The sequence below is a fragment of the Buteo buteo genome, chromosome 21 (genome assembly GCF_964188355.1).
Source record: "Buteo buteo chromosome 21, bButBut1.hap1.1, whole genome shotgun sequence".
NCBI classification, from domain to species: Eukaryota; Metazoa; Chordata; class Aves; order Accipitriformes; family Accipitridae; genus Buteo; species Buteo buteo.
Genome location: NC_134191.1, coordinates 6,351,291 through 6,369,386, shown reverse-complemented (window position 1 = coordinate 6,369,386; position 18,096 = coordinate 6,351,291). Strand labels below are relative to the sequence as shown.

Sequence of the window (18,096 nt, the reverse complement as noted above, 5' to 3'; positions counted from 1 at the left end):
CAGCTAAGTGGGTTCAATAATTCTTCAAAGACTGTCAGGGCTCAGTCCCGTTGCAGGGAGACGTCTGTGGCTACAGGACCGGGCGAGCTCCCAACACATCGTGTGCTTGGGTTTGCACGATGGGTTTCCAAGGCCGCCGGCAGAAGAGCCTGTCGGGGCTCGCTGACGGGGGCTTTGAGGGAGCCGGCAGTGCAGTTACGGGACCCTCTGCCCTGCCTGAACAACGAGGGAGGTCGTTGGCAGAGTTCACTCTGCAGGAGACACGCTGGGGAGCGGGGAGGTGGAAAAAGAGGAGAACAACGTCCAATATTTGGCATTTACTCTCAATCCCCCCGTTACAACTCGCTGCATCAAGGAAACATACAGTTGCCTAAGCAGGCTTGCAGTTTCACGCAGTTCCCCCCGTATTTCAGGGGTATCAGTGGAGCCTTTTACCGCTTCACACACAAAATCCACCTATGAAAGCCAAGTGACAACGCTGCTTGAGTACAAGGCCTTTAGTTTGACTTGCAGAAACCCAGTTGTTTCACACTTCTGCAGTTATACCTGGAGGCTGTCAAAATTCCTGTCCAGACTGTCCCAGGACCACCAAACTCAAGATGACACATGAGCCAAAGCTCGCAAAGGGAGTTTCCACTATCTGTGTGAGGGGGGGGAGAGTTTTACTGCGTCAGTGCCAGCAGAATTCTCCTTCTGCCTCCAACCCTTGGTCTTTTGCTCACTAGTCTAATAAACAGCAGCTTAAAAAAGTGTATCTTGACATGCAACACCATCCCACCTCCCCCCGAAGAAAAATCAGATGTAAAAAACTTACTTTTCTGGGCTTAACTTTGTCTTGTAAGTCGTACTGGCCTATTCCTTTGTAACTTATTCCAAGCCACCACGGGATTCCTTGTTTATCCTGAAAAATGGACGTCTACGTGAACCAAGAGCTACTTCAGAATTACGCAATTCCAAGATTACAGCCTATTTGATTCTGTGGCAAGTACGAGTAGGTACAGAACAAAGATATTTTTTGCAAACAAATCGATGTGAAGTGGATTGCTGGAGTGAATGTTGAAACTTTCTCCCCTTGCCTTCTCAGGCAGAGGCAAGAAACTAGGTGGTGGTTGTGCAAAGTGGACAAAAAAGCAACAGTGCTGCTGAAACAGGGGGGTGTCACTCGTTGCAGGAGTGGCTGTGAGGGGGGAAGGATAGGGGACAGAAAAAACTGTGGCCAATGACTGCATCCACTAAATTCAGGCATAGACAGCCGCAGGAGGAGAGAACAGTGCAAAACATCAGCTTCTCGGGTACCATTGTCATGGCCATGACTCAAAGTAAGGAGGCATCTTCTCTGCTGCACAAACTCTTCTGCACAAAACACTTTGGCCCAGGCTCTGCTCTACAAATGGGAATAAATGGTGTATCTCCATCACTCTCCAAAAATACTTCTCAACATTTCCCCAGTCCAAGTACACACCCACTAATCACCTGCCGCTTCTACATTGTATGTTTTTCTAATCTTGATTAGAAATGTCTCTGGGGAAACTATTAACTGCTTCGGATCTAGAAGTGATATCCAGTTTAATTAAGGTGATAGGAATTTAGCTCCTGATAGGACTACAGAAGGTTTTACAAAGATTCCTTTCCGTCTTCTGTAGCATATAATGCTTTGCTGCTCTCTGGAAACAGTTTTTAAAGAATATTGAAGGGGGGAAAATTATAGACGTTAAAAAAATGCAGGGTTTAACACTGACAGAAGGGTACTGAATCATCAAACTACTCCTATAGGAATGTAATCACACGTAATAAGGTAAGCAATCACATTATCTATGAGCGTTTACTAACCTTTACTCCATAGTAATGAACTCCATATGTTGGCAAAGCTTCTACCACTTTCATGTACCTGTAGACAGATTTATAGCATATCAGATGATTTTCTCTGAAGGGAATAATATCTATTAACATATTTTTTTCACACAAGCATTCAGGACATGTCATTTATCATTTGCATATTTTGAAGGTCTTAATAACTGAAGGCCCACGTTTTCAGAAAAAACTTAGCATCCTGGCTTGGGGAAAGATGTGATATTTCAGCAAAATTAAAGCAAATGGAAAATCTCTTATACAACAAAACATTCCATCTCTTATCAGAGGGTCAGAGAACCGAAAGTAAAAATTCTGAACTAAACATGTGAACCTTTTGGGAAACGTTGTCGGTAAAGACCTGCCTATAATTATTCCATTATGGCGCTCTGGTTACAATAGATAGGCTCCAAATGCAAGTGTTTATGCAGTTGTACAACTGTTTCATCAGGCAATTCAGAAAACCATTGGACAGACAATTTTTCTCCTTGTCCCTATTGAAAGAAGGCCCTGAATTATTGAGACAGAGTTACAGGCACAGAGGTATGCGACAAAAACTCAGGTTGTCTACATCGTGCAACCATGGCAATCATCTCAAACTTCTCAGTTCGTGACACATCCCACTGCATCTACCTGTAGAAGTACGGTAATATTAATGGTAAATTAAAAATAAAATTCCACAGGCTCTGTATGCATCTTGGAAGACCTTGTCCTTTTGAAAGCCAAATTCTGAACACTTCAACAAACATGCATTTGGGTTTTTTACAGGATCTAAAGTAATACTTGCCCTTAAGAGTTTGGTGTGAAAACTAATTGATAGCAAGCAGGGTATAGAGAAGATTCTTCCAATAAAATAAGGTCCAAATAATTTCTTTTATGTTTGAGATATCTGAATGAGGACACACAACTGCAAGCCTGTGAAATCTGAAACTTCAAATAGTTTACCTTTGAAATATAACTCAACAAAAAAGAATCTGACAGATATAAATGGTAAAGTTTGCAAGCCATAATGACCAAAACAGCCTGCATTGCCACTTCTCAACAAGAAAGAAAAAAGGAAAAATATCATCTTCGCAAATTAACAAGTATCATACTCACTGAACAATGGCTTGTCCTCTGGTCAGACCTTTAATTTGTGTATAATGCTCAATTACTCTGTCCTCACTGCAAACCAAACACAAAACCCAATTTAGAGACTCAGTGACTTTTTTCATGTGTGACGGCATCTGTTGAAATTCAGACGCCTGCTCAGCATGCAGAGAAGTGTCCCTCTGTACATTTCTCGCTCTGGTTTACATTCTGTTTCTTACTGATTTCTTTCCCACCCTTCATTAAGCAGTGTGGAGCTGCCCGGCTGATCCCCGCCATTGCATGCCGCGTTCCAGGCTAATTAATGAATTGTTTCGGATCAGCCTGTTCTGCTGCAGATGCTGCTGCAGAATAAGGGTACTAATTGTATAAATTCATTTTCACGTTCTAAAGGACCAAAACTTCAAAGGATAGTTAATGCTCCATATGCAACACAGAGGAAGTTAAACCAGAAATGTTTTCATTCCAGTGTATTTTTTCCCCCTGATATTTCATAGGTGAAAAAAATATAGATCTGTTAGCAATGACCTTTTTGCGTTTTTCCTCTTATATACTTCAACATTTTGTTTTAGCGGAATGCGAAATAAAATATGCCTTTAAGTGTCAGACACTTGAAAGCAAAGAAAAACACAGCAGTATTCATTCTGAAAAAAACAAATCATAAGCAAGTACTAGTATACTTGAAAATCCATCAGGTACACATCAAGCCTAGAAAAATGAAACAAATGAGGGAGCCAAACTTGCACAAAAGGCATCAATTCCAAGGAAACAATATCATTGATTCATCCCAAATGCTGTGTTCCTTTACGGCAGATTCAAGCCACAAAATTGGACCTGCCTTTCCGTTTCCAGCTTTTCTAGCTTATTTCCTCCCCCCTCCGTCCTATTGAGGAGAGCAGCTGGGTGGGCATCTGGCAGCCAGTCAAGGTCAACCCACCACAGAGGCTGGGCTGTGTGACAGTTGAGGAGCAAGGTGCTCTTCGCAAAGCCGAGCTTGGCTGGAGTTCAGATTTCAGCTCTAACGCGTGGTCCCCACATACTCTCCTCCAGCCGTTTCTGATCCAGCAATTTAATCTGAGCGAACTTTCAATGAGGGATTTGCATTGGATCTTGCATAATTTATAACCTTCTGAAAACTGGAAATACTTGAGCACAAGCAATTAACTCCAAGCCCTATATGACAGAGGCTGAAAACTTTTAAGAGAGTTTGCAAAACTGTTTGAAAATGATCTTGTCATTACCATTCATAGCAACGATTTACATTTTAAATTAAATAGCTCACCAGTAAGCGAGTGATGGATGCTCCTGCAGTGTCTTGGTAGGAAAGACAGGCAGCGTCTTCAAGTCTTTTCTAGTGTTTTCATCGCTAAAACCCAAAAATGGCACAGAGTCACTGCTAGTGAATCATAGATGCAATCATTAGTTTCAGCAGAAGGAAAGGGCTGTATTTGCTACCCAAGAACATGGTGCATTGCCCCACATCAGGCTGTCATAGCAACGTAACTCTACAGGCCCTCTCACATGACAGCGATGCATACGGTGTCACGCAGACTCGCGTTGTAACTCATTATACAGACACGTGATTCTTGGGCCACTGCGGCGGGAGCACCGTATCAATATTTACTTTGCACACACACTCACTCTATTTGCTGAGTGCAGAATGAGCCCTGAAACAGCTGCGGAAGGAAAGCCGCTGCCCAAAAGCAAGGCTCGTAGTGCTAACTTTTGCTCTACCTTTAGCTAAAAATCCTACCTCCAGGTAATAAATTGCACGAAGCAGTATGGTATTTGTCAAATCTCAGAGTTTAACAGTGATCTGATTCAAACCGAAAGGGATTCAGTTCATATACTTTAAAATATTTTCACTGAAAATAGTCTTCCTGGACTGCTCATTCTACAGATAGTTCAAAGTTTTGGACTCCAGGCCCAGCCTGGAACAAAGTAAAGGGGGTTGAAGTACGTGAATGCGATTTGCCACAAAAAAACCCAGCAGAATATTTAAAAAATCTATTTACAGACATCAGTAAAATGGTTAATATTTTCTCCTTATATGCTCCATTAATTAATCAGCTGAAACTTGCACGCCTCATTTCTGCAGGATTTCTGCGTGCCTTTGCAGCAGCACCAACAAGCACGAACATGACTTTTCTATGCAAAGAATGCATCAGTCACGTCCATCAGCATCCGCCTCGACTTCTGCATCCAAGCTTTCCTTGAAGGTGTTTTCCTGCTCCCGACCTCTGCTTTCATCAGATTCCACTATTAGAGATTTCATCCGAGCTACGCTCCCCCTCTTCCCTCAAAACCAGCACCCTGTGCATCAGCGGAGGGGACCAGAGCGCAGAAATCTGCTCCGTGGGCACCACGGATCAACCTCTGCAGACGGAGCAGGCACCAAACCCCCACCACGCTCCCATCTCACGCGGCAGATGTCACTCGGAAGGCCCAGTAAATTAAAGCTTTTTGTTCCTTGGCGAGCACGGGCTAATCGCTCTGCAAGCTTCTTCCCCAGCCCTGACAATGTGCCTCAAGCCCGACTAAGAAGGACCACCTCTGGGGACGAGGAAACAGTTCAATCAACAGCCTATTTATTCTTCAACGTCTTTGATGAAGTTGCCAAGAAAGGGGTCAATTAGCGCCGAGGAGCTGTTGCTGCCGAGCTTTCCCAGGCCGGCACTCTTCTGCCAGGAATATGCACTTTTCTTTGCAAACTGGCCAGCACCCAAGTGCCCCAAACGGGGACAGCTGGGTAGAAAATCAGGATCTCTCCTCTCAATGCTCAAATACGGCCAATGCTTACAAAAGCTGAGGGGGTTTTATTCACCCTTTAAAAGCCCATTTTGATGGGATCAAAAGGCTGTAGGACATCTCAGCTTGCAGTGAGAAGGTAGATTACCAGGGGTTTGTAGGGATATACGAAAATGCAGACAGAGCACACCCTCCCGAGGCCTCAGAAACCAGAGCAAAAAAAAAAAAAATAAAAAAAAATAAAATCCCAAACCAAAAAACCAAGCCCTGAGCAACCTGGCCTGATCTCACAGCTGACTGCTCTTGGAGCAGGAGGTTTGGCCAGAGGTCCCTTCCAACTTCAACCATAGACTCACAGGATAATTGATTATTAAAATAAAAATTTCCTCCTATTTTTAAGCCTGACTCTCAACTGCAATGACTGCTGTAGCAGTCAGGGTTGACAGGGAAATACAGCAAAGCAGGAGAGGTTTTGGAAGGAAGCAATAACAAAATAGCTCATTTTTCCCAAAAGGGCTGTTCCTCTAAATATAGATTCTCAACCTCCGATATTCATAATCAGAGGTTTAATGGCTGGTCTCTAAACCCTGTTTAGAAACCTCGTTGCAGGCAAACAACAAACGCCCAAGGGAGGGCTGAGCACTAAGGAGGCTGATGCCGGGAGACCAGAGCTGAGCTCCAGGGGAGGCAGCCGGGCAGGGGGGGACAGGGGACTCCCCAGGTGTCACCACCGCAGCCGGGTGGAGAGGTCCCAAGCTCCTCTTCACCAACCATTACGGGGCCACTAGCCTCCCCGTCACTCAGATTCTGTGGAAATGCCACGAATCCTGGCAGCTGCGTCCTACCGTGCTCTGAAAAGCCACCTCCTGCATAATTCATGGCCTCCAGCCAGGCTACTCCCCTTCCCGTTTGGTTTTTGGACCCCTTGCCTCTGGACTTGGTTGAGCAGCAGCTTGCTTTACCCTCATCAAATGCCGAAACGAGGGCGCTAGTTAAGCTCGAGTGATGAGTAGCAGCTCATCAACATGGAAATGTCTACCACGGAATTTAAACCGAGCGCCAGGCAGCCAGCACACCCACCTCCCCAACACGGTTTGTGGGCTTTGAGCTGGGACATGTAGTGACCAAAGGGCTGCAATCATGTCTGGGCCGTGACGAGGGGCACGTCCCTCCAGCGCTGACCCAGAACCGCAGTTCGTTAGCAAGGCAGAGTCCGCAGAGCTGTGACGACTTACAGCAGAGCTAGACCTTCTCTGTTCTTCTGCCAACCTACAAACCCATCCAACTTCTCACAATAGCGGAGAATACACTTGTATGAGGCAAAGTTGGCCCTTGGGACTTCCCTTCCTGAAGGGACCCAACCTCACACCCCGAAGTTCGGACACACCATGCCGTCCAGCTGCAGCTGGAGCCAGTCTGCCAAAATGGACTTAAAAGGCCTGAAAGTCTCTGAGAAGCCACAGGAGGGTTTTATTTTCTCCTGCAGAATTGTAAGATAAAGCACAAAACAATCCTAGAAAAACGTAAAAGACCTGGGAGAAAGAGAGCACAGCTCCTGGCAGGCTGGATGCCTTCAGACAGCGCAGGCTGGCACGCTGCAGCCCAGATCTGCTGACTGCGTGCCTGAGGATTAGCATTTGGGATGATTCACGGCTTCAGGGATAATAAAAGCCTCCGATGATCCTCCCCCTCCTTCCACAGAGTTCATTATCACTTCATCTGCACCGAGGAGCCCAAGCACATCTCCCCTTGACCTTCAGGATCACTTTCCCAAGCCCGCCGACATCCAGCCGTTCCCCAGAGGTGACAACTCCAGATAGCAGGAGCGACGGTTTGAATTATTACCTGTTCCTGTTTGGTTTCACAACGATCACAAGGCGATACAGAAATCACAGGGTAGACAGCCCCGGCTCCAGATGTTCAACCGTCTACGCTATCTACCAGCCAAACACACCAGCGTCGTATCTGGCGCGTCCACGGGCGGTTCTCATCGGGGCAGGAGGAGGACTCGGCTGTCAGGACAGGGAGGTCCGCTTCCATTTCATCTGACCTCTGCTACGGAGGGGGCTTCTCGATTGATAGTTCTTGGCATAATTTCACTATATAAACTTAAACCGCCCAGTCAACGGGACCGAACGTTTTTTTGGCAAAAGGTTTGTTTATTCCCCAGGAGGAAAATATAGGAAACTCTCATCTCGAGTATTTTTCCACTATGGAGAAGAATTAAAGAAAACCAGCAGACAGACCCTTTCCTTCCTATCCCACCCTCTAAATGGAAGTTTTCTCTCTGGCAGATATCGAGCAGAACTTGAAAGATCTGGGCAATGTAAATGGAAATCTACATCAGACCCTCCTCATGCCGAACCTCAGTTTGCATGCTTGGTACTGTACATATTTAATTTTCTGTCCCAACACAAACAAACGTCGGGCAAGATGCTGTCCCAGCAACACACCCTGCTCGTCGGTGCCACCTCCATGGAGATGGAGGGGCAGCTTGTCTCTAAAATAACCAACAGCAATATTTAACCACGTACCATACTATGAATAGGAGTTCCCACGTTCAAACTACTATCTCTAGCAGCAAACCAGGACCGATCCCACACGCCTCCTACAACCCGCTGACGTTACAGTGCAATTTTAGGCATCTTGCTAAAACCCCACCAGAAATCTGGGAAGGAACCAAGCCAGACTATCATGGCATGCTCTGCCTAAAGCACATTATTGAAAATTAAAAAAGACTTACATATTTATGCTCCCAGAAAATGCATCTTCACAGCTTGTAATTGAGTGATAAAACACTCCCTGCTAGGCAAAGATTTACAGAACTGTGCTAATTAGGACCATTTGTCAATGGCTACCCAGGCTTTTCCCTGCGCCCACTGCCAAAAACTGCTTATGCCTGTTGCTAATGCAGGTAAGAGCTTAGATGTAATAAGATGTGGTTAATGAGATTAGCATAAAACGTGAAGAGCAATAGACACACCCAGAGCAGCAAAAGCAACACATTGGACTACAACATAAAAGCTTATCAGCCCACATCACCTTTGTAAATATTAACAACTTGATAAGGATAGGACTTCAGACAACTTTTAATGGACTAAAGTGATGGCAGGTGTGTCTGCCTCTGCTGAACCATGTTGATAACACTTTATAAGGTAGGAATTTATCACTGGGGAAAGTACATCATATATTGATTTTCCTCTATTCTCAAAGCCTCTTGACCTCACGTAAATACCTACTCCTGTGTTGCTACGTGATCATTAGAGTAAGTAAACTCCTGGGTCTTTCTGACTGTCGCTATTTTATATTCGGTTAATTCTTGAAATGAATTTTAGGCACACTGCAGGTAGAATTTAGAGTGGCCTTGTTTCTAGAAAATGTCAAGCAACCTCTCAAGTTAACCTGAAAGTTATCGCATGGACACCTAAAAATCAGCAGACATTTCTGAGAAGGACACATGAGATACAAGGAAACATGGAGCTTCACAGCTAAAGGACAATACAAAAATTACCCTGCATCATAAAGACACTTCAAAAACTTTCCATTAGGATTCTTCTTCTTACTCTGTTCAAGGTCTCTAGAGCTAGCAAAATAAATACATAGAAACAGCACACAATTAAACTAGATACTTGAAAGCTTGACAATTTAAGTTTTCAGAGGGCTGGTCAGGTTACTCAGATAATGTTAGTAACGGTCCAATTTCTTGAGAATAACCACTGAATTCCTTTGCTACGCGATTACAAGCAATGCTATAACATACCGTGTTGCTGCCCATGCCCCAGCCTGGTTCTAAAGTGACTTTCTAAAGTGACCAGACTTAGGGTGGCATCACCAAGGTGCTCCCACTATTCCATACATTCACAGATGAGAGCTGGCAACACGGACCATCACACTGCAGCTGGATTGCTTCAGCAACAGGTGCCTTTTCTGTAGGCTTTTGTTTTATTTTAAAATAAATGCAAGGGCAGAGCATGGCAACCTCAGGCTCCCATGGAGGTTGGTCTGCCTTTCAAGGTACCACAAGAAACAGGTGTGAGGAGGAAGCAGCAAGGCAACGGAGGGGAAAAAAAAATAAAGCAGGGTTAAAAGTGCAAGAGAAAAAAGGGGAGGAAGGAAAACAGAGCAGGGAAGGGATGGGGAGAGCCGATGGATTTAGCAGCTTTCAAGTATGTCAGAGCAGCAGGATCTTGGCAGCAGGATTTTGTAATGTGCTTTCTGACAAATCCTCTTTTGTGACAAGTGCCAGACGTTTCCCATCATTTCCCAACCTTTCAGTTTATGGTCTGCTGGCACGCTCAAGAAAGTTATTCTTCTATTGAAGGAAGACCAAGATCTGGAAAGGCCATGAACAAGGGGCTCCCATTGGCACAGGACAGCCAGAGCCGAACTGTAACCCCCCCAGCCAGGGGGGAGCTTTGCCTGGGGCAGGGCTGCAAAGTCTACCACTTCAATACCAGATAGGAACCACCTGCTCAGAAAGGTATTTGAAGGAGCATTTGTAAGAGCCTTCCAAACCCTGTACATGAAAAGGAACACGATAAGCAGCGCAGATGGCTTTTTCAACACCAGGCTTGCTGTACATCTACGCTGCGGCCGTGCTGTGGATTCCCACGCTGTGCCGCAACACCAGCTTTAGTTTCATGGCTCGAGAGGGACTCGCACCAAACACAAAGCGTGGCCAGGGCTGGGCAACCCTTCCCCACGCTTAGCACAGCCTGGACCACAGCCTTGGACCCCTGGCTCTGACCTCCAGCTCCAGCCCTGCTCCTTTAGGCTAATTTCTCCGCTTCCCAAGCCCTGCCTGACTTTCAGAATGAGCGGCAGGTGTGCCTACCGATCTCACGGGTGTTTGGGGACCCTACTCCTTGGCTTTTGGAAGATGGACCAAGAGCACCAAGGGAAAAGCAACATTTCTCATATCAGATATATGCACGCACCTCTCTGAGGACATGGGGACCAGACAAACGAGAACGTGAGCTTCTCCCAGAGCCACCTTGGCAGATGAGGCACCGTTTGTCTTTCCACTTTGCAGACGAGGAACGGGGTGCCGAGGAAGCAGTTCTGCATGGCTAGAGAAAATCTGTGACCTGAACCCGCCCTAAATTCTCAGGTCTTCTTTTACAGCTCTTGATGTGAAATATGAATATTCTGAAGATAAAACCCTTCGGTCCTTGAACACCACACCTACCGCTGGTGACGGCTCACGGTCCCACGGATCTGGTGCAGTATATCCATGTTTACAGAGCTGCTCAGCCATACCGACAGCATGCATTACAGTGCTCCTCTATCAGACCAGATGGGAAGCAGAACAGCTCTGCTTTACCTGGGGATTTACTGCGGAGCAAAAGATGACTATTCACAGTTGATACAACGTTTGAAGGATCCCAAACCCTTCCTCGCAACAACAGACTGTTATTTCTAACATTCACGCTTTCTTCCTGTTCACACAAAAGTCAGCTTAGCCATATTAGTTGTGGGGTTTTAGCATGTCTGAGTAGAGCAGCAAAGTTTAAAGCTTGTTATCACAGTCCTGCGTGCTGATACAGAGATACATGGAACCACAAGAAAAATAAAGTATCCAAATAACGATAAAGACCTGACAAATCTACAAAAGCAAAAAAGCTGAGGCTGAAAAGCTGTCGTAACATTTCCTCAAAGAACAAAATACACCCTACATGATAGATCCCAACCACCACGGGAAGGAAAAGCAAAAAAGATTTATTTTTCCTTTTTTTAAAGCGAGGATGTTGTTCGGAGTCAGACCGGAGCCCAAACTCCCGCTTGCAGCTGATGGTGCAAGGCTGGAGAAACTCTCTGTAGACCTGACAAAGTTTTCCATATACTCAGCAGACGGGAGGTGAATACATTATAATGCAAAAGCCATGAAATTTAATTTTACGACAGGAAAAGGCGATGTGTTTTAATGCTTAACCTGTACTTGAGGGAATTTCTAGGAACAAAGAGGAGAGCATCTTTTACCTAAGGCTGTGGATGCCACGATGCTACTCCAAGCCTAACAGCTATGACAGCAACATGCCTCCGACTTGTCCTCTGCATGGGAAACAACTTGGGAGATGATGAATTTTCTAGCACCACGCTTGCCTTGTCTCTCATCTGCTTTGGATGCAGAGCACAGGCAAAAGCCCTCCCTTGGTGGCTGGGTTGTACCCACTATAGCACTGCCTCTCTGAGTTAAAAGTGCCTTAAATGAAAAGCAAAGCAAAGCAAAGAAAGGACTGTGGAGGGACAATTAAAGAGGACAAAACACAACCACCCCTTTGCTGCCCCTCAGGAAACTGTATGAACACCATGCATATGAAATCTAAAAATGTGTGTTCCTTACAAAACTGCCATAATTATGTGTAAACATTAAAAGTTACACTGCCATAAGCAAGTAGTAAATCCCATTAGATCAGATTATTAAATTACTGAAAACATCCTTTTTTTTCTCTCCATCTAATCCTTTTTGCTCATTTCACCCACAGTGCTTCCACCTAATTCAGCCCAATTCATCTGCTGCATAATAAGTATACTATATCAATTCCTTGAGAGCCCTTACAGAACTGCTTTAAAATAGGAAATCGTAAAAAAACCCAAACCATTAAAATGACATCATTGCAGAGACTATGCATGCTTTGGTCTGCCCTGAATCTACATGAAGCACCAGCAGAAAAAAAAAAACCCTTGCTGTTAAAAGTCTAGCCAAAAATTAGGGTCTTAACTACATATTTTTTTGTAATTGCACCTGGTTTACACAGTGAATTTCCACTTTTTATTGAAAAATAAACCACCAGGACAGAACAACATTTTCATCTCAGAACTACTGGCGAAGTGCTCAGGGAGATGGAGTTCAGCAGCTCCCTGCACAGCTCTCCTCTGCCTGCTGCCTTCCCTCGGCTACCCCTTCCTCACGGTACACTGGGGTGTATAACCCCAAAAATGAACTGCAGTGACTCATCAAGAAAAACGAGACTTGCACACTGCTAGAGAAAAATTACTGCAGTTTTCAACCAGCTTGCTTTGAAGAGGGTATAAAATTCAATTAAGCAGAGAGCTCTTCGGGAAAGTGGGTATCTGATACCTGTCAAGTAGGGGAATCATTATCTTTGTATGAAATATATATCAAACGTGACTTTCCCTAAACTTATTCATTTACTACCTTGATTCATTAGATGTTCCCAAATAAAGTGAAGTAAGTAATCAACACCCTCAGCAAGCAGGCCCTAAGTTAATAAATCTTTGCTCATCTTGTTTCAAATTAGTTCTTTATTGCAAAAGAGCGAGCTCAGGAAAGCACACAGATGGGTTTGACAGAGACAGAGTTAATGGTTCAGGAGCAAGTGCCTAACAAGGTATTTAAAGAAAAAGTGTGCAGAGTCGCAGCTGAAAGGCAAAATACACAATGACTCACTTGGCAAACAAGCAGCTGTGGAGCACAAGGAGCACAACCACCGCGCCAGTGCTGAGCACTGATTTACGGCGAGGCAGACCCAGCCCACAGGGAGCAGTGGGTCACGCTAGAGAAAGCCTCTGTAAATATCAGTGCATGGGCATTTTAAAAGTGCACTTGCATGGAAAAGAAAATCAAAACTAAACCCCAGTGCTGCCTATGACAGGCACCAGATGGATGCCCTGAGAGTGAATCCTATGGTGACCCACCAGCTCTTTTGTGTCACCCACACGTGGAAGAAAACCCTCAGGGGCCGAAAGAGGCACCCAGACTGCCTCTGGAGTCTTTGGCTTCCACGTGAGACCAGCGCTGATGTCCCCTTGTAACCCATCCCAATGGTCCTGGACAAGAGCTTCCAGTCAACGGTTCACAACAGGTCTCCTCCTCCAACAGGGCAGCCTAAGAGGAGCAGGTCTGTGGAGCAAAAGGGTTTGTGCTGGGGACCTGACCCCCACGCTGCACCCATTTCAGGGCTTTCTTTAGGCCAACTCTAGCCCAGCCCCACAGCCTGAGCACCCATTAGTGGCTGGCACCCATGAGGTGGGTTCCATTCACGCCACATGGATCCACCTTGAGTCCTCTGAGACCTCTCCAGGATGCAAACCAGAGAGCTGAGTAGCAACAACTGGGAGATTGAGTCCAAAGTTATGTTTCTGCTCTGATGCCAGCCCTGGCCATGGCCACACCTGGAGTTTTGGTCATATGAACCTGGTGAGATTTCCAAAAACAGGCTGGACAAGCAGCCTCCAAAAAAAACCAACAAACCTCAGGTGTGTCCTGTTTCTGAAGCTACCTTAAGTCCTGGGGGAAGCAGTACAGTGAACAGGTGCTTTGCTATCAGACAATTATTAACTTCTTCCAAGCAGCTATTTTCTAGCACTGCCCACATTATCATTTCCACATTCTTTTCCACCAAGAGATTTTCCAATTTGTTTGCCAAAATAGTCATCTTCCCAAGCAAACGCTACCTAAAAATCTAAGACTGATAACTCACTCCTAATTAGGAGCAAATTGTTAATACCAGTTTTCTGCACCTAGACAAAGCACTTCATTTTTTCCTCAGTAAAGTTTTTAAATTCAGGAGTTTCTGAACCAATTACTCCATAGCCGCAGCTTGAGAGGTATCTTTCACACAACCCTTTTCCTTTTACAAACTGTGTTTATCACCCATGTAATGATAAACCCCTGTGCCTCGCACATGTCAGCTATCAGGAATTCATTATTTTGTCTGTGTTATGTTATACCAGTCGGGAGTTATCTTTGCAGCCCACAGGCCAGAACCAAAATCGAATGCGTCAGCTATTTAAAGAAAATGGAAGCCCTCCTCCAGCAATTTAATTAAATTTCAGGGAGCATGGCTGGGTTTCAGTACTGGAAATGTTACTGAGGAAAATATGATCCAAGATTATCAGTCAGAAAATAAACTTTTTTTTTAAAGTTACTCTCCTTATATAGTCCCCATAGCTAATCTGATTTTAATAAATGTTTTTCTAATGCCAGAAGGACAGCATTTAGGACACCTCAGTTATAAACTGTCTCTTTTATCAAGCAACAAAGAAAAATAATACTATATGCTATTGCATAGCATTTGAGGGAAGATGCTTAGTCTGTAAACTAAAAACAGCTAAATCATTTATTTCCCAAGGAGGCAATAGGAGGCAAGACTTTATATGTTACATATTTTCACGATGAATAATTACCAGACTGATCTATTATTTTGCTTGCCTGTCAATTCATTAGGTCTTTTTAAAATTTAAATGAAATCCTTAAAATAAATATAATTTGGACTTTTTTTCCCCAAAATTGAACCATGCCAGAACCTGCAACTTGAATTAAACTTTCTATTTTAAACCCTTGTATAGAGCTTAAAAAACTAGATTTTGTAAAGCCAGGGATGCCGCTCTTTTTGTTCTTGCATTTGCAAATCTAAGAGTGGATGAGTACAATTAACTAAAGGAGAGTTTCAAAACTACTACTAATGACTAATACTTTGCTTGAGGTTCTTATTACAGAAGCTGGAGAAAAACTGATGGGAATTCAGTTTAAACAGAGAAGCAGTCAACTGGAAGTCATAGATGAGTCGTGAAAAGCAAACATGAGCAAAGCGTTACACCCCTCCTCTTGAGGAAAACGTGCCCGGTCGTTGCACGGGAGGGCAGAGAGCCATGGACTTGCAGAATTCCAGAACTGCTGGGAATATCAGAGCTGCAAGACTCTCGGGAGGAACCGCTCTGCCCATGGCAGCCCCGACACCGTCCCGTGTACCGGGGAGAGGAAGGGCTCACCGAGCATCCCTGCAGCGTGCTCTTCATCACATACAGGGGGTAATTATCTTGGCTGGGATCACCAGTTCGATAAACAGGAAAAGGAACTGGGTGTGCGGTGAGCTACGCCGATCGTGGTCCGCTGTCATCTTCGTTAATCATTCCTCGTGCGGGCCGCAGTCATTTTAGACTGCCTTTGAGAAACCAGAGCTGTCCAAAACAGGGACATACGCAATGGACGTGCTGCGGGTGCAATTCTGAAGCATGTACTTAAGTTTTATCAAGATGTTTTAAAAGCCAGGGTCCTCTCAAACCGGGACTTGGGTAGTTTATCTTACATAAAGCCTCCCTCTGAACGATAAGGAGCATACCCTTGTCCTAACAGCCCAGCACAGGACCTCAGGGTCCAAACCCCAAAGACCCTGATACTTTCACGCTGTCAGTACTACCAGCCTGCAAAGTGCCTCCGGAGTGACCTTTGTGGGGGAAAAAAATCAAAAGTTTTTACTTTCTCCAAGCGCCCACACATCAGGTTTGCTCACTGAAAATAAACAGATTTCAAAAGAATGTGCTCACCCACTCAGCACGGGGTAAGGGAGGGTGTTTCTTGGGAGATTGCTGCTCTGTGCCATCAAGACGTTATCTGAGAATTTGAGCAGTGGATTGGGAAAGGGGTTACTGCAGAGCCACAGGATTTTGAAGCATTCAGACCCTGGTACTGATCTGCCTGTTCCCAGCTGAAGTCAGCGGGAATACCGCGCAGCGACCCCACCGCAGGACGTGTCCCCATGGAGCAGCTTCCTACAGGATGAGTGAAAAATCAGCCAAGCAGAGATCACCAGCATTGCCTGGACTGGCCCATTTTTTCACTTCCAGAAAGCTAATCTCTAGGACTTCAGGCAATTCCTGTATTTACCGGGAGTTCATGCAGCACTAATCCTATATAAAAAAAATTAACCCGTGTGTTCTCACGCAAGCAGAAATGGTGCAAGAGCCACATTCCAGAAAGTGATTCAAAGTGGAATTGCCAAACTACAGCGAACATTGAACACACCAAACCCAAGACACCGCAGAGGCAACCGCACTGCACAAGCAGCACCAGAGCAAGGACGTATTCTGTGTGTCACGGGCGAGTTTGGCAGGGGAGACCAGTCCCGCGGTATCTGTTAAGATACGCCAGTAATTAAGCTAGTGCTTTATCAGCGGTGGTCCAAACGACCACTTGTGATATGTAAAATGAAATTCCTTCACTTCTGTTGCGCTCACTGTGCCTGCGACAGCTGGTCACGCTCATTTGCTATGGAGGCATAACGTATGTTTTGTTTAACAGAGGAAACAATTGCTGCAGCTATTTTCATTGCAACTGTTAGGGGAAGAGCTGCACTTGGAAATCCCTCTTGTAGCAGAGTATTCTTCCCTCCAATTTTCCTTAAATACTTCTGAAGGTAACCACGGGCAATCCACTCCTTGCAACGTGCCCGCAGAGGCATGGAAAATAACCACAGACTCAGTTCTTGGGCATGTGAAGCAATACTTACAAACCTATTTATGGCAAATGATAAGGAGTCAGTGTTAAGTTTAAACCACATAAGGCGGGTTTTCACCACAAAGCTAGTTTTTAACCTTAACCCCTTTTTGCCAGAATTGAGAACATGTGCCACCAGTTGCTACAGTTTAACATTTTACTGGTCAAGTGAAGGGCAGTTCTCTGGTTATCTGTGCCTAAACTGAGTTAAGCTTAGGGTGTCCCTGTGAGATCAGGCAAGATAAGTGGTCTTTCTAGAGAAAAACGCAGCACACTACAGCTATGAGCAATATACTGTGGGTCACAAAGCAGGCCTGCAGCGTGAATAAGAACAGAAATTGTCTGTACAGCCAGCCCATCCAGTTGAACTTAGTCACAAGGACATCTTTTCCTCCTTGCAGGCGTGAGAGCACGCCAACAAAAAGGAGGAGGAGAAGGAGGAGGATGTGATAGACTTCACAGAGCGTGTCCTTCAGCAGAGGAGGGGATGGCACTCGGAGAAGAAGGGGTCTTGGGCAGCAGCACTGGCACTTACGTGACAACTGCGCGCTGAAGGAAAAGCAGAGTACGTCACTTTGGCAGTCAGATGTGATTTGCTCCCCGCGTTTAAGTAGATGGCTCTTTACTGAGCATTTTCAAAGCATGGATCTTGAAAACTGCTGTAGCTAAAGTGTAAAAACACCTCTCTTCCTACAGGGAAACTCAGCGAGTAGTAAAATATTAACATGACCAAAGCCAACCTTCTGAATTTCTATTTGCTTAGCGAGCTGTTTCTAATTGAAGGTCTTTTCCCTTGGTTCTAACAGGTCCGAGCGCAACCCCACCTCCCCCCCACGGCCAGTTATCACAACCAGCGTATGGTAAAAAGCGATCTCCGAGGGCAAGCCCAACTTGACGATGCAGCTTTAGCCGTCCAAAGCCCAGCAACCGGCTCGCACACCAGCTACAACACAACTGTCGGGTCAAGTGCGAGGAGGGGGAGGCCCCCGCGGGGCAGCTGCAGAAGAAAGCGGCTCATTGATCTCCGGCACGGGCAGCTGACGGGCTCCGCGTCTCCCTGCACGTGCTGCCGCGGTACGGGCAGGGTTGCAGGCAAGGTCGCCCAGATGCAACCCAAGCCGCAGTACAAAGCACAGGCGAAAATTTCTGGTAGGGAAGAGTGGGAGCTTTCT

General features: G+C 45.4%; 1 protein-coding gene across 4 annotated transcripts in view; it reads right to left on the bottom strand.

The window, feature by feature from the left end:
- Positions 1–18,096, bottom strand: part of FRMD4B (FERM domain containing 4B) — a 117,885-nt gene that overhangs the window by 25,287 nt on the left and 74,502 nt on the right. For all 4 annotated transcript variants that reach the window (XM_075053603.1, XM_075053604.1, XM_075053602.1 and 1 more), the window contains exons 8-11: positions 4,220–4,303; positions 2,947–3,012; positions 1,831–1,888; positions 815–901 (exon numbers count right to left, since the gene is read on the bottom strand). In XM_075053603.1, the coding sequence (XP_074909704.1) occupies positions 815–901; positions 1,831–1,888; positions 2,947–3,012; positions 4,220–4,303 (295 nt within the window). The remainder of the gene's footprint in view (positions 1–814; positions 902–1,830; positions 1,889–2,946; positions 3,013–4,219; positions 4,304–18,096) is intronic.